The 16,579-nt window shown below is 36.5% G+C and overlaps 3 protein-coding genes across 3 annotated transcripts in view; 2 read left to right on the forward strand and 1 right to left on the reverse strand.

The window, feature by feature from the left end:
- Positions 1 to 1,412: 1,412 nt before the first annotated feature.
- On the reverse strand, positions 1,413 to 9,216 carry LOC135470264 (small ribosomal subunit protein eS12-like). Its single transcript, XM_064749096.1, has 6 exons — positions 9,173 to 9,216; positions 9,008 to 9,044; positions 6,381 to 6,509; positions 2,984 to 3,086; positions 2,354 to 2,455; positions 1,413 to 1,563 (listed from the first exon to the last, which is right to left on the reverse strand). The coding sequence occupies exons 2-6, from the start codon at positions 9,022 to 9,024 to the stop codon at positions 1,501 to 1,503; spliced, it is 414 nt and encodes a 137-aa protein (XP_064605166.1). The 5' UTR covers positions 9,025 to 9,044; positions 9,173 to 9,216; the 3' UTR covers positions 1,413 to 1,500.
- A 52-nt stretch (positions 9,217 to 9,268) lies between these two features.
- The window catches only part of LOC135469634 (heparan sulfate glucosamine 3-O-sulfotransferase 1-like), a 143,581-nt gene continuing 136,270 nt past the window's right edge, over positions 9,269 to 16,579 (forward strand). The window contains exons 1-2 of the mRNA XM_064748161.1: positions 9,269 to 9,287; positions 11,279 to 11,511. The gene's annotated coding sequence lies outside the window, so the exon portion shown is untranslated. The remainder of the gene's footprint in view (positions 9,288 to 11,278; positions 11,512 to 16,579) is intronic.
- The window catches only part of LOC135469633 (heparan sulfate glucosamine 3-O-sulfotransferase 5-like), a 127,880-nt gene continuing 123,245 nt past the window's right edge, over positions 11,945 to 16,579 (forward strand). Inside the window, exon 1 of the mRNA XM_064748153.1 lies at positions 11,945 to 12,941. The gene's annotated coding sequence lies outside the window, so the exon portion shown is untranslated. The remainder of the gene's footprint in view (positions 12,942 to 16,579) is intronic.

A 16,579-nucleotide genomic window follows, 5' to 3' on the forward strand; every position in this document is an offset into this window, starting at 1 on the left:
ATCATCTCTTGTTTCACTTACTGTAAATCCAACCTTTTCAACCCTTGACCAGCATAGATATGTGATGACAGGACTTAAAATAATACATAAAACAGTCCGGCACTTTTCTGATGCAGGTATTGGCAAACAAAGAACTCTGAATCACGTGGCGCTAAAGGAAGATATTTTGCGCAAGTTTTCGTCAAATAAAAGCAATGCCTTTATCTACAGCAGTTGCTAAGAGATTACATCGGTCTACTTTTTGTGCCATTTACTTTATCCCAGTGACTGCTGCACTGCCATCAAAAAAAATTTCTCTTTAATCTGGTACCCTGCCTTTTATGTTATTATGAAGCTGTTGGGAGGAGTCATGAGCAAACTTTGGTTTGTATCATCTATCGCCGTTTTTTTCTGCCTTACAAAATCTGTGGAATGGGGACCATAACCTGCCTAAGGCAAGTAAATTTATAAAGCAGGGTACTCGTAAAGCAGGGAGGATGCTGTGTGTAATGACAGAGAATGTGTTCTTTCACAGATTGGAACCGACTTGTATACACTGAAGAGCATGCCCCACACTGAATAGACAACTCATTTAAATATGGATTGCATGTGTGCTGAACAAACGTTCCCATGCCTTTTGTGAAATATCAGCCAGGTCTATCGATGGACATAAGTAGCAGACAAAAGTGTTAATTAAATCCGTCGTGTAACAATTACATGTTCAACAGAAGCTAGAATTGAACTTTGTCGGGCCTCATTTACATCCGAACATTTGTTTTGGCAAACACATGTACTCATTTCAGTGGGTAATAGGCTTTGATGGAGTAACTTAATATTGAATTATACTGTAGAACAAATTAAAATAAGAAACTGCAAAAATTCAGGCAAGACAAAATCACACTCAAGTGAGATTTGCAGGTCGTTAGGTAGATTCTTGTTCACGTCCGGCATCTCATTTCAAAGGAAATTCCTGTTGAAAGGCACGATTTATTACTTTAAGTCTATCCCTAAGGAACTTAATCTTGACGATCAGAGGCTTTACCTTTGCATGAAGATGATCCGAACAACCAACTTAAGAGAAAACCTATGGAGGATGGTTGTACCTGTACCATCCAATAATCTTTGTTAGACAAAGCCTTTTTGGTTGAGACACCCTTCCCTGGTTTTCCCAGACTGGTCACCACTTGACTACAACATGAGCATGTACAGGTGCCGAACCGGCCTTACTCGGGAAGAACTGTCTTTAAGAATATTTCTTTTGTCAGACACCCCCGTCATGCGCGTTCATGAGCAGATGCCAGATGCAGAACTATCACACATCATTAGGTACACACCTTATTTTCTGAAGCATAGCCAGTTATGCCAGTAGGTGCTGGATTTGAACACACGACATCATTGGTCACTGTGAAAGCAATAAAAACAAACGAGCAAAATAGTTTAGCATCTTTGTATTGTTTTACTCATCATACAATAAAACCCACAGCCCCAATAGTTTTATTATATGATGACACTGCAACAGGTTTATTTCTTGGACTTAAAGTACTCGTTCAAGACATCTAAGGCTTGAGACTCCTTCCCATAATCCTACAAAATGCAATAAAAAAGAAAAGAGATCAGTACATAGTTATAAATGAAATGAGGTAGCTTAAGGTATTTAATATGTGTCTAATGTACTGAATTGGCAATTACCCTTCCATAAATTAGTTATGTTTGAAAAGAGATTAATTCCTCCACATTTATTTTGATCAAAACATTTAAAATTCCGGTATACTATACATCCATTGGATGTTATGTGTTGACTGTACACAAATTTTAATGATCTGGTAAGTATACTGGAGTAAAGCTAGACATTAACACAAAAGCTAAACGGATACATATACGCATCGAAAAGATACTTCTTCCTCCCAAGACTACTTTGTCCCATTGATAGTAAACTTTAAGCACAGCACAAATGCTCTGATATCTTCAGACATAAGGCAATTGGATGCATTCCTCATTAAATATTCAGTAGAGGGAGCATATATTGTCATCACAAGATATGAGCACTAACATGCTGGTTACTTGCAAGCAAATTGAGCAGGGGTTAGTTGCCTATTGTATGACACAGATCAACAGTACCCTTATGTTATTTCCATGAACTTGTCAGACGTATTAAGGCATGTTCATATGATGTTTTTTAGCACCCTTAAATAGTACCCTTAAATAACTGGACATGTCACTGCAATGAATAGTTGACTGGTGTTTGACACACCCCAATGGCATTCACAAAACTCCAATGCCTGAATACTTTCACAGCTTTCCTTACCTGACAGGTAAATGTCTATAACTATAAAAATACATGCATTAAGTTTCCTACTGAATGGAGTTGGCTCACCTTGACAACAACACAACTGCAGCCTACAACTTTCCTGGCTTTTCCTTCTTTGTCAATCTTGCACAGTCCAGCCCACTCGCCAAGTTTTTTGTTGTCTTCAACCTGAAATTCAAATAAATTTCATACAAAAAAAACATGTACATGTCAATTTATTTACTTGATTTGTGTTTTATGCTGTACAAGAATATTTCATTTACACAACAGTGGCCAGCATCATGGTTTTAGAAAACCGAGCAGAGCCCATGACCTGTACATTTACTTGATTGGTTGCTATGGGTTAAACAATATACTCATGAAATTATGTGATGTCATTCAGATATAGGACAATGAAATGACAAATGCTCAGGAATACTTTAATTTGTTCTTTGTCTGATATCATATCTATTTAAATTGATTGAAGCATTATGGCGTAGTCAAGAGTATTTCACCAACATGACAAAAATCAGGTTTAATATTAGGTGTCAACATTCACGAGTAAACTGCTCGTGCGATATTTTCAAGAGATATTTTGTTAGGTGAATAAAGTCCGATGTCCAAGTAGTGTTTACTCTGTTTTTGCCCACTTTGTAATTATTTCCTTCATTCATTTAAATGGATTTAGGAGTGGTGATAGTTATGAAACTGACTTACCTTCAGCAAGTTGATGCCATGTTCATTACAAAGTGCCTCCACTAACATCACATACATCGTCTCATCACAGTTGTTTGCCAGAATACACAGGTGAGCTTGACGTCTGAAACAGACCAAGATGCAGATTAATACTTGAACTACTCTACCGTTAAAATGATAAAAACATTCAATATAATCTCAGAAGTATCATTCCATTGTAAACCAATGACAATTACTGGTCATTACTACTTGCATTACTCAAGTCCCACACAGCTTTAAAACAAAAAAAAATCGGAAAAATGCAGAAAAAGTGTAAATATTAAAATTGGTATTACATCTGTATTTTTCTCAATACCACCTTAAAAAACATGTACCCTAATTTGTCAACCATTTTGCATATGCAAGATCAATTTTCAGTGCAAATTATGCACATTTTTAATTTGATTGTGAGACAGAACTGTATTGGATTGGTCAGTCTCAGGGCTTCACAAAAAGTGTAATTTTCTCAAACACAAGAAAATGCCTTCAGAATACGCTTGAATTCACACCTTGAAAACATGCGAAAAGGTTGAAGAATTACAGCACCTTACAGTTACAGTAGTCATGGAGAGATAGGGGAAGCAACTCCTTCCACAAATCAGTTGTCTCCCATGCTGCATTATGACTGATGCTGAAAAACTGTCTAGAAATCTAACAATGAAGCACCAATTTATATCATTACAATGATGCTGGAGTTTGCTTAAGTATGATGTAAAACACCAACCAAATAAATAAATTACAATGACAGCATTCCACAAGAGGAAAAGGCAAAGCACTGGGCAATGCAAAAGCTGAATTACTAAACAGTAATGGCCTAACACTTTCTTACATTTTCTCACACCAATACACGATCTTACCACAGGAAAAGAGGGGATTGCTAACTTAAAGACAACACAGAAGGTAACACAGAATAATACAAACGCATTCCTTGATTTACAGAAGAGGGAGCATACTTCTGAGCATATGTTATCACTATCAGAACTGAAAGTATTAATAGACGAGTCAGAGGACAGAAAATGTAACTTCTAGAGTTGTTCTCGTAAGGATACACTTTGCATAGATTTTTTCCACTCAATATAACATGTACAGGGATATCTAATTATGAATAAATAAGGAATCTGGACACTAATCCTTTAAATTTTCTTGATATGCTGCACTACCTGTTATGACAACATATTTTTCAGAGTAGCCTATATCATCTTAGCTCCACGAGTGAAGCTCACATCTGTTTTAACAATGTACTAATGTATCGAGCAGGTAATGTATCCACTACTTGGATGAAATCGCTGGTGTTGGATGCAGAAAAACTTGCTTCCTAACAGGACGCTTCATACATGCATAATAACAAGGACTGACCTGGTATATTTTTATGTCATTGAAGAGATTTGAGCATTTGTTGTCATTTTGTAGGTTTCTGTCAATATATACAGTAAATCGATGTGTTTTCACTGCCGGGGGTCTCCATCTCTGGGAATTAAAGTCTTGTTTCCATTTAACACAACCATGCAATCTCTTGTAAATTCACGACATGTGCTTGCGGGTCTTCCCAGCCTAATTTTGAACACTGAACTGAGGGACGAAGACATTTGCAAATGACTGAGTTTGTGACGTAGAACTGCCGATTAAAGTTGTAACCAAGTCGCTTTGTCTCTCATCTATAAGTTACCATGTTCACAATGTTCTTCAAAACAGTCTGAGTTATCCATAAAAGCGTTGGCACTTGAGAGTGTGTTTCTTTTTTCCTTTTTGTAGGTTGTTGGGTTACCTGAATATGTATGAGCTATTGCGTACGCCACCTACTTTCATATGCCAACAACGCATTACATCCCATGGGAATCCCCAAGTCACATGACTGCGAGAACAGGCTACATAGTCCCCACTGATTTCTTTTAGGTTTGGGCGTGGCTTTATGCTGCTTGGTATGTTAGTGCATCATCAGATCAGCTGTGCCACACAAATGCGCCTATTATCATCTATACTATGAGGTTAAGAAATTTACAGCATCCAACTTAAAAACTCTTGCTATCTACTCTTACGATCACTTTTAATGTAGTTTCCTTTCATATTGTGATGTCTCTTCTGTGGACCAATGAATCAGTTTCTAAAGACTTTTGGAATTGTCACCTGCCATAAGAACACATTAACCATGGCTATGGAAGTTGACGCTCCAACCATTAAGCCAGCTGAAAGTCTCAGTTTTGCACATCATGTTGCCTGCCACCATTTTACACTGTAGTTACACAATGGTACATAACATTTGCCTTGGTTTGCAAATAAATGTGCACTCAAGTTAGCCCCCCCACCCCCCAAACATTCATTTCTTCAAGTTGGACTATGAATCCCTGCAAAACAACTAAAGCTGAATTTTATTGGTGCTTATGTCTATTTTGAAAGACCTGTAAAATTCAAGAAAGGCCACTTGATTTCCATGTCAACTAACAATGCTGGCCAATATACATTTGGGTCATATTTTCATCCAAGATTTCCCAGTTCATGCATAAAACAAACTCCTGTCAAAATTAAGACAACGTATTTGGACGTAAATTGCATGAAAACATAATATATTGCTATTTACTCAAGATCACAAATAGTGAACATCTGAATTTGTACTCTTGTAGTATATCAAGCATGCTGCTGTTAAAACAAAAGCTTTAGAACCAGTCCACCATAACAGCAGAAAAATTTCAACATGCATGTTCCATATATTTTAACTGAGTCACTAATAATTTGCACAGCTGACATACATTTGGCTTGAAGATTTAAAATTTTATATTCCAAAAATATACAATCTCCTGAGATAAAGAAGAGATAATAAATAGTTCCAAATAACACAGAAGCTATTTTGGGATCTTCAGTAATAATACAAATGCGTTCCACATTACATTCAGAAGAGGGAGCATATGTTTTCATCATCAGATCTCACAGTATTTATCGGTGAGTAGATGGGAAATGTACACTTTACAGTTGGTCTTTTCCATGTCATCCATTGGGTGGGGTGGGGTGGAGAGGGGGTGGGGGGGGTGGGAGGTTTTGTTGGGAATCAACAACAGCAGGTGTTGAAAAAAAAAAAAGGAATCATTTTCTGTACTGCAGCAGAGACTTGAATTACATATATATTTTAGTGGATACCCTTACTGTACATGACTTGAGATTTTTTCGATCGAAGTCATGCTCAAGAATTTTTCACTTATAAAACAGACGTAAATTTGAATGTGTAAGCTTGTAGCTTGAATCAATTTTTAATTTTATAACCAATAGAGTAGTTAGTGACAAACCTATAATAAGCCATGCAATTCATCCCGTGCAGCATATTTACCCATCCACTTTCAGAATTAAGAAAAAAGTACATAGATTTTCATATAAATAAAGTAAGACTTACTTTCCCAGGGCTTTAGCACATTCATGAAGACCCCTCGAGAGACCATCGTGGATCAGCGCATTTTTGAGCACCTCCTGTAAAGCAGTGTTTACATCCATAGAACCAATAGGTCCTGTAGGGACATCATCTCTGAAACACACATCAAGATGAGGATTAATAGTGTGAAGCACCTTACTTGCTTATTTTCTGGGTATGCACAAAGCTAACCATTTAGACACTGATATGCCATAATTTACTAACTGATAATCAATGAATATACCTCTTTACAGAGAAAAAAACTAACTAACAGTGGGCCCAGTTTCTTCACATGACGTAAATAACTGAAGAATCCTCAGCGCAGTGGCATATGATTGTCAGACTTCAATTCTGTCTCTGAAGGGCCAAATCAGGATTTGATTTTAGTAAAACTTCAAGTGATCCAGTACATTTTTTCACCTACTGGCCTGCGGTTTTTGTGAAAAATATTACCTTGGTCACTGTAAAAACCTGACTTTCAGATGTATCTATCCTTGTGTATCTAGTATTCATGTATTTAGAAAGCAACAGTTTATCTCCTGCAGGCTGCATAATTTCATGTTGTTGATGCAAAAAAAATTAGAGGTTCTTCCCAGCGTAAAAGACAATCCTCGAATGACTCACACATTCTCTGGAAATTTCTATGTGGCTGGCAAGGTAGGAGTCCCATGCACTGCCAAGCGAAACCAGGACTTTCATAGATTTTTGCGGAGTTTTACCAAAGGGTTGGAGCCCAGAATCACAAAAAACAAATACGTTCTCGCGCAATGATAAATCATGTTCTGTAAAAAAGTTCTGTAAAAGTTAGTCTAACGAGTGGTAATGAATCAGTATATTTTGGAGACTTTTCTTCACAAAAGCAGTATGGCTAATCATAGGTAATGTTTATTTTGCTTATACCTTTATGTGGAAATCTCACTATCAACATAGTCATGGCTAAACAACATCACAGATGTAGAAAGTGGTTGAATTGTTGATTACCTTATTTAACATGCTTTTTCGTCATTTTGGCCTATTAATGTTCCAGTAGATTACAAGCAGGTCCAGGAAAAATATATTACTACTAGCCCTGCTGTCTAGTAAATGTTTGGGGGGAAAATAGAACCCTGCAAATGCAGAACAATGCAAACATTTGGGGAGAAAGGACATCATGTGCCTTTCACTCTTTGCCCTAAATTAGTGGTTTAGATCAACTGACCGGAGATAAAATTGTTTTAAGCGTAGAGCAGAAATGCAAATTTATCAGAAAATGGTGAAATGGTACAAGTTGGCTGCAAACAAGTAACTCTGATTACAATATGAAGTGAGCCTTTGCCATTATGTGTTGCCGGAAGCTTACTGTGACATTTCTTCAAATACATTTTACATCCTCAAATATTACTGGAGATTGTAAATTGAGTTCGACCCCATATTGCAAAAAGCAATCCCACAGACAGTTCACACGTGGTAAAACATTTTTTTCTCTGCACAGCTACCACAAGAGATCTACGAAAGTTACCAAATAAAAATACAACTCATCTGCTGAGAGACACCAAGTTAAATATTCTAGGACACTAAATTAGTGGTTTAGATCAATTGACCGGAGATAAAATCGTTTTAAGCGTAGAGCAGAAATGCAAATTTATCAAAAAATGGTGAAGTGGTACAAGTTGGCTGCAAACAAGTAACTCTGATTACAATATGAAGTGAGCCTTTGCCATTATGTGTTGCCGGAAGCTTACTGTGACATTTCTTCAAATACATTTTGCATCCTCAAATATTACTGGAGATTGTAAATTGAGTTCGACCCCATATTGCAAAAAGCAATCCCACAGACAGTTCACACGTGGTAAAACATTTTTTTTCTCTGCACAGCTACCACAAGAGATCTACGAAAGTTACCAAATGAAAATACAACTCATCTGCTGAGAGACACCAAGTTAAATATTCTAGGACACATCAGACCTCGTTCTGAGCAGTGACTCTTATGGTTGCTTCACTTAAATTAGTTGATGTGGGCGTCATCTACCAGGACTGTCAAATATTGCCACAAATACAATCTAATTTAATTGACTTATTTGTTTGGTTGGAGCAATACGCCATACCAAAGAATATTTTACTTAGCCTACTTCTACATGACGGTGTCTGTCAATATGGTTCATATGGATCATTTTCATCCATCATCATGGATGAAACTGGGGAGATAACCAACTGAAGGTTGCTGCTACACTGAAGAGGAAGGTCACAGCAATCACATTGGTGAAAGGCTCCAGAGTCATTGTGCTGTTACTTTAATAGAACCATATGTACAAGCAGGCCAACCTAAAATGCAGGGTCTTTAAAAGTGGTTCCAAAATCACAGCGAAACCCACAAAAAAGACAAAATTGGGCAAAACTTGTAGGACTCCTTATGAAGATTAAATTTGGGTAGAGCTAGGTCCCTACTGTTAAACATGAGAGTGTACTTCAAGCCGTTCCCGAGTTGACCAGCAACAGATGACATATTACAATGCATTCCAGTGCCTACACTGGAATGGTTATTTCTATGCAAAATCACTTCAAGAATGACAACGATTGCCACGGCAGACGTTGTTGTTGTAGGTCACATGTATTTGCCACATATTCATACTAACCCTTCCGCATCAGACATCGTGAATAGCGGACGTCCTTCTGCAAAATAACACAAAATTTGACATGAGTGCAAAGTACAATATCTTTATTATCAAGATACTTTGTTAAAAAGTTGTCTGAAAGGTCGATGTTTAAGGATGGAAGCCTAAAACATCGTGAGCACTCACAATGATATCCCGCACGCGTTGAAAGTTACGGCGAAAAGGAGGCTAAACGGAAGTGTTTGCCTGACCCTGCATATGTAGGGTGAAGGTCGATTGTGGTGACCGGACATCGTGACAAGTGAGTAATAGGGATGAGTAGATCTGTGTCAAATGTGTAAACATTGGATAACAAAGTGAGTGCAGCATGGCTTATAGTCCGTTCGAGCGCAATTCACAGTCAATATTGTGCGAAGTTTTAGTACGTTAGCATGTATTAAGAGTTTCGTTTAGAATAGGAATTTTCCATGTTGATGTCTTCTTGGTAATATTATCACTGACTCAGCATGTACCGCACGAAAGTAAGACCATTCATTTAAGGCCATTAACTCCAGAATTCGCCAGTGTTGGTGGTATATCTGTTGTCCTAGGTAAATTTAGATTAATAGTACGGAACAGCATAGAATAGAATATTTAGTGCACGTCTTAGAGCAATAAAAAGCAATGTTTACAGTTAGTATTTTAAGACAATAGGCCTGCACAGCGGGGTATCAAGCAGATATTCCTGTCACACTGAATGATGCTGCAGTGCATAGAGGCTGGCATATGCCTACAGAAAAGGTCCAAATAGCTGCCAATACAACACTTTTGTTTCTTCTGTGACGCTGCCGTGCTTGGTTACTTTCTGGCTGTTTTATGAGTCCACATACATCGATAATTGTGACATAATAAAAGAAAGAAGAGAAGAGTTCATAGCTTTGGACCATCCTCTTACAGGTGGATGGAATTTTATGAGTTCCTCATTGCGAATCCAATGGCTTCAATCTTTTGTTGCCCAACACGTTATTTATGGCGTATCAGGTCTGCTTATTGTGATGTTGGTCTGTTTATATTGAAGTAGGATATGCAGCAAAATGATGTTATACTTGTATGTCCCACTTAGGTCTTTTGGTGATATGTTATTAATACTGAATTAAATTATTGTCATTTAATTAAACATTTTATTGTAAGTAATGGAATAAGGAAAATGATTGATAGGAGCAGAAGCAGTAAAGAAATCCATTTAAATAGATAGATGTTCTCAGTCATGTGCTTATTACACATACCAGTATATATATGTTCACATGAATTGGTCTACAGTCGATACCCTGTGTCTGTAAATGCTGACCAGAATTTTCAGGCTAGGGCTGAGGAAAACAAGTGCAAGGACTAAACCATCAATTCTATGATGGCATCCCTTATAACTGATAGGGCTCTTCCAAATTGACCTTCCATGAGCTTGCTTTTCCATAAAAGAAAGACACATGTACTCTGAAAATGGCTAATGGTAAATTTCCAATTTCAAGATATAAGGCCTGTGATTGTTAGCACATACACTGTAGGTGAGGTGAAAATACAGGTGTATACAATGGCCAATATGTGCGTTGATTCACCTTGAGACTTTCAATTCTCATGATGGTGACTGAATTAAATTTGAAATGTTAAGATTGTCTAAATGAATTTCCAAAAAGTTACATTGCTTATTTATTGCTTTCTGTATAATTCTCAATAGGTTTTAAGAAAAGTGTAGTGTTCAGATGCTGCATATATCTGTTACGTGAAATGAACATTCAACCAGACCAAGCCTTATGCTGTCATCAAAGAGCCACTCACATGTAACTTGGATTAGGAAGTCTAGGTATGACAGGTGTAGAAAGTGATCTCCCTTTAACTGCATAGGGATAAGTTTCACTACACTGTATTTTACTTTCAGTTGCTGTAGTATTTCAGAAAAATTAGTAAGAAATTCAGCTATTGGATATCCTGTGGATGAACAGTTTTCTGGAAAAAATTTTTTGTGTGAAAAAGGAGTTTCATGATATTGTAAAGTTTGGTTGTTAGAGTTGAGCAGCTAAAGAATTTTAATATTATTTTCTCAGTCTCTGAGATGTAGATCAATTTCTTAGATGTACAGTGTAGCATTTATTTTGTGTTGTACACACACGTCAGTATGAATTACAATACAGTGGCTTTCAACCACATTGATGATGTTAATTGATATGCTTCTTCTCAATTTACTTACATTGTAAATCACTGACTGGTAATAAATCATCGTACTGTAAAGGCTGAATGTATTATTTTGTATTTCGACAGCTTACCAGTGAATGTGGTGGCCCTGCATATCATCTGCTCTTTCTAAACTGCATAGAAAACAATATGCTATGCAGCAACTTGGCATTTGGAACATTCAAGATTTGTGCAGCTTCCAAGACATACACAGGGACATAGAGTTGACCTGCATGCAGAGAGTCAGAATGGACTTGAAAATGTTTCTTTTCTTGGAAAGGTAGCTTGATGCTTGTGCTTTTCAAGACAAGTTTTTTAAGGTAAGTGTTTGTATAAGTTACTAGTCTGTAGAACACATGTACACATTTATGTGAGTAATTTGTATGTGAATCAATGCTGGCCTGATCCAGGATCTTAATGCCAGTACGGTTTATAATGGATTGTTTATTTAAATGGGACTGAAAATGGTCTAACAGAAAGGTATGCTAATTTACTGTTTTGCCTGGTGTATTGTGGTAAAATTTCCCAAAACTAATCTTTAATCTCCAAAGCATTTTTTTTAATTTATTTTTAATTTCAGTTATGGTGTTTATGTGACAATTTGTTGAGATCTGGATTAGTCTTTCTGTTTCACTGTAATGATCAAAAAGACACATACTGCACCTGTTCCTTACCATAGCATAATGAACAGTGATAATTAATGCGGCCAAAGTTCTTCAACTTGAAGGAAAGGCAAGGTTACGTGCGATGTTTACAGCTTATTAATAAACAATGTTTGAGCCTGCACAGTGTGACAGTAGATTAAACATGCTTTGTACAAGGCCAGATAAGCCTTCAGAGGACCAGGAAAACCTTTAAAGGCCCTAGAAAATCTTGCAACTTAAAAAATTGTAGAGACACAATTCCAACCTTTCTAATTATTGTTTTTGAACAATTCAACTTTTTGTCATTTAATACAGTGTTAAATTAAAATTAAAAGAAGTTTGTACTCCAAAAGTGTCTTTGCAAGGTTCTTAAGTTACAATTAATTGGCTCCAGTAGTCTTTAAGTATTATGTTGTTTAGACCCATAAATGATGTGGTTAGATCATAAAGAATTACACTCTTCAGGACATTTTGTCTTGATAGCTAAGTAATTTTTTTAGTACTTAAAACTCTTTCACTAGATTTTTGAAACTTTAGTGGTTTTTGCTGATGTTATGAAAATGTTTCTTATAAATTGTTCGTTACATTGCTGTATTGATATTTCCTTTTTTGTGGTTAAGAAACGGGACATAAATAAATCAATTCTGATACACAGTATGGTTATGTGAAACAAGAATATGAACTTATTTTGTGCACATATTACTTTATTCATACACATGTGTGTGGGTTGTTACCATGCTTGTTTTAGCAGATGGATATATATCTTTGGCAAGACATACATGTTCTTTTAGCAGAAGATATTTCAGGTGTTGAATGACAAGAATTCTTTCAACTGAAGAAGTAAACTCTTCTGGTTGCTGGATGTGTACTTTTGGGAATAAAAATTGAAATCATACAAGGACGTCTTTATGTGAACATGCTGAGAAGAGGATCAAACAGAAACATGAAATACTGCATACACCTCAGTTCGGCCTGATGGATTATAATGTAATACTGATAACTGACAGTGTTCATGCAAGAAGCAAGGCAATTTTTTGAATTTTGAAAGACCAAGTCATCTGCACAGAAGAAATGAGCTTGATGTGATTTGAAAGGAAACAAAACGGGTAAGTGCCATTGCTTTGCAATACAATTGAAAATCAATTTTTATGCACATCTATCTTTCTAACATTTATGCTAACTACAGTCTTAAGTCTTAAGTTATAATGGATCATATAAACCATGAAGAGATACATGTAATAGACGTGATTAATTGCCTAATCAGTTTACATGTTTGAACCTCGTTCTTTGGGCCATTTTATTTAAAATTGTGTACATCTACATGTGATGCAGACCCCTGCAGGCTGGGTTCATCCTGAAGACATCTACCCTTGAGCAATGAGGTTACATGTTCGAATCCAGCAGCAGGGCCTCCGTGGCTTAGTTGGTTAGCGCAATAGCGAAGTGTAATGATCCAGGAGTCTTTCACCAATGCGGTCGCTGTGAGTTCAAGTCCAGCTCATGCAGGCTTCCTCTCCAGTCGTACGTGGGAAGGTCTGGCAGCGGCCTGCGGATGGTCATGGGTTTCCCCGGGATCTGCCCGGTTTCTTCCCACAGTAATGCTGGCCACTGTGGTATAAGTGAAATACTCTTGAGTACGGCGTTATACACCAATCAAATAAATAAAATAAATAAATAAATTAAATCCAGCATCAGCTAGAGTATACAGTACATGTAGCTACAAATACAGCTATATTATCACATGTCCAAGCACTTCAAGTTTCCTTAGGACTCTTCCCACTTCCCTTTGTCCATAAATCTGACTGCTCTCATATAACAGAATATTCCTGATTATGACATAAAACACCAGTGACACAGCTAAATGTAACTGTTAAACTGAGTTGAGCTGTTATCATGGTCTTCAGTTGAAGAGGATAGTGCCATAGTGAGTCATCACTGTGTATACAAAACACAGACTTAAAATCCAACAGACTGTTATTATATGGCCTGGTAGCTGCTCCGACATTTAAGTTACCATGAGAAAACCTTTACACCTATTACACCTGCACATGTAATACATCATCTTCCCCTGTGAACATTGTGATGTTTTACAAAAATGTGGCATTGTAAACAGGCAATGAATATCTTGGTTTTAGTAATGATTTTCTGCTGTTACTCCTTGCGTTGTTTGTTAGCAAGAATTAATTTTAGTATGAAAAAAATCTCCAGAGATAACACAATTTGATTAAGTTATAAGCATAATTACCTTTATAATTAATCAGTCATTCACTCAGTGCGTGGCAATAGTTGCATTTTGTGACCAAAAAATGAAAAAAACAAAAAAAAAAAACATTACAAAGGTGCCTGTTTAAAAGATGCCTGTTTAAAGCAAAATCAATATGCATTTTGCTAGTTTTAATTTTCAGCAGTGTTCTTTTGGTATTTGAAAAAAAAAAAAAGCACAGAAAAGCTACATGTACAGTTTAGCTGTGGGGTGTTTCTGAGGTCAGTTCAGTCAACTGACGTGTATATTTACATATTAGGCCACAGCCAAGTTTTATGGTATCTTAGCTCATAGTCCCGTGTAGTGTTCATACTGCATGTGTTAATACAGCAGTTCATGCGAGTCAGGAGTCAGCCTCTCAAGGGTAACCCTTTGTCAAGAACTGTATTAAGAATCAATAGATTTCTGATTATTGGCTGCTTTATTTATCACCCTTCCTCGCCATCCGGCAGATATCTACCAAGATAGATGGATAAATAATAAGTTCATTTTAGAGTGAGATCGATCAGTACTATCTAGGTCGTAAAACCATGGCACTCCCTAACCTCAATCTCACACCTTTATTACCTTTTCATTGAGACGGAAAGGCTTCCAAAAACCAATAAATTGATCAATGTTTGTGGAGAGAGTTTTTTATTTATTTATGTAGTCGGGGGGAAAATCCATATGTTTTCCAATAAAGTTTTTATTATTGTAAGTAGGAAATGAAAAAGAGCTGAGATTAACTTTTTTTATTTCCATTTTTAATCAGGCTGTTATTTTAGGCGGATGGATATTGATACTTGGTGACTTTCTACAGGGATGAATTCAGCCTTTTATTTTTTATTTTTTGAGGTTCATTTTCGTTTACTGCACATGGACCTCAGTCCCTTACAACTTTGAGGATATTCATACACACGACAGTTATATAGACAACAGTGTTTTATTGGTTTTCAATGTCAAGAAGATACATTGCCTCATTGCCTGTCTGCCACATGATTTTGTTTCTTGGAAAAGCAACTTCTTACAGAGGCCTGTTTTATCAAAGTGCCTGTCTCACTGGGAGATATGTGATTCTTTAAGGTGATAGACTATGTAGCATAACTAATGAAGTTTTCTGTCCCAACTAGCCCAGTCTGTCAAGTTTCATATTGATATTTCAGCAATCTCATTGATTTTTCTTGAAAGGAAATGAATGTGGTCCATCCCTCATTTATGATCCTTGTCCAAAACCCGCTTTTCTTCTCTTTACTGGCCGTCTTCAGTCGTGGAAAGTGGTCAGCCTGTATACACATCAATATCCATGCATTGCTCTTCCATATACATGTCTTGTGAACTACCAGCTTGGTACTTGGTACAGTTGAGAGCCATTTCCAGTCTGCACAAAAATTTTACACATTTGTTGTAACTACCATAGATGGATATATATTTATTTTCAAACCTATTACAAAAATCATTTCTTTACTATTTTGTTACCTGCCACCAACTGTCTGTTCCATTTTGCCTCAAACTTGTTCAGTCCATGTTGGTTTTATCTATGGTAAACTTTACAGACAACCCAAAATGCACTTATGGCTATGGCATGAAGCACCAATGAAATAAATAAATAAATAAATCAAAATGCACTTATACAGGCATATAAACTCCCCTATTTCTTGTTTTTATGTTTACCTGTAGTTGTTCTAATCACATTTTGATTGCATTTCTATGGCTAGATTGAAAAAAAAAATTTCTGTGAGGTGCTGATGGTGGCATCAGCTATAATAAAACAATTAAAATGGATAAATTGCATTTAAAGTTCCATGTAAACATCAGAAAAGGTTCAAGAAATAGGGTATTTACACACTTGATTTATGGGAAAAGCATCTTTTGCAGAGGAATATTTTTTCAAAGTGCCTGTCTCAGTGGAAGATATCTTTCTAAGAGTTATACATCTTTCAAGACCAGTGTCTAGAATTCTTTTTTTCTCAGTTCCTCATAGGTTTTAAGATGAGTATTCCTGGAGATTTTGAAGGTATGCAAATAATAGTAACTAGAGAATGCCAGTGTATGTGATTGTGAAGTGCTTTATAAAGCAGGATTAAACAATATGTCCCATTGTGCCAGCAAGTTCTTAAACGAAAAGACATGAGAAAGAATTGCGCCTATTTTTTATGAAAAAGGAACACTGGTTGATCTTAATTAATACAGTCATTAAAGGTAGAATAAAACATAATGTCCATAGGAGAAACTCATAGATCCTTATTTTTTGACAAGTTCTAAAATGTGTGTGTACAAATAAGCTTTTTCAGTCTTTCTACTAGGGGTTAAATTGGCTTAAAAAATAAAAATTTATTAGGTCTCAGGAATCTGCCAGACAGTTTATGACAGATTATGATATCTATAAAAACAGTTATTAAGGCAAGAGCAGTGTGAGAGGGCACAAAGCCTCCATGTATACACACAGGCCCTATCCCTGTTCTTGCTGTTGGGACCCTGATTTTACTCACATATGTAGTGCTT

The sequence above is a fragment of the Liolophura sinensis genome, chromosome 7 (genome assembly GCF_032854445.1).
Source record: "Liolophura sinensis isolate JHLJ2023 chromosome 7, CUHK_Ljap_v2, whole genome shotgun sequence".
NCBI lineage: Eukaryota > Metazoa > Mollusca > Polyplacophora > Chitonida > Chitonidae > Liolophura > Liolophura sinensis.

Coding starts and splice junctions, on each gene's coding strand:
- LOC135470264 (XM_064749096.1), bottom strand. Junction 3,087..6,380: donor TGTGCTAAAGCCCTGGGAAA/GTAAGTCTTACT, acceptor GGTCTGTTTCAG/ACGTCAAGCTCACCTGTGTA. Junction 1,564..2,353: donor GCAGTTGTGTTGTTGTCAAG/GTGAGCCAACTC, acceptor TGCATTTTGTAG/GATTATGGGAAGGAGTCTCA.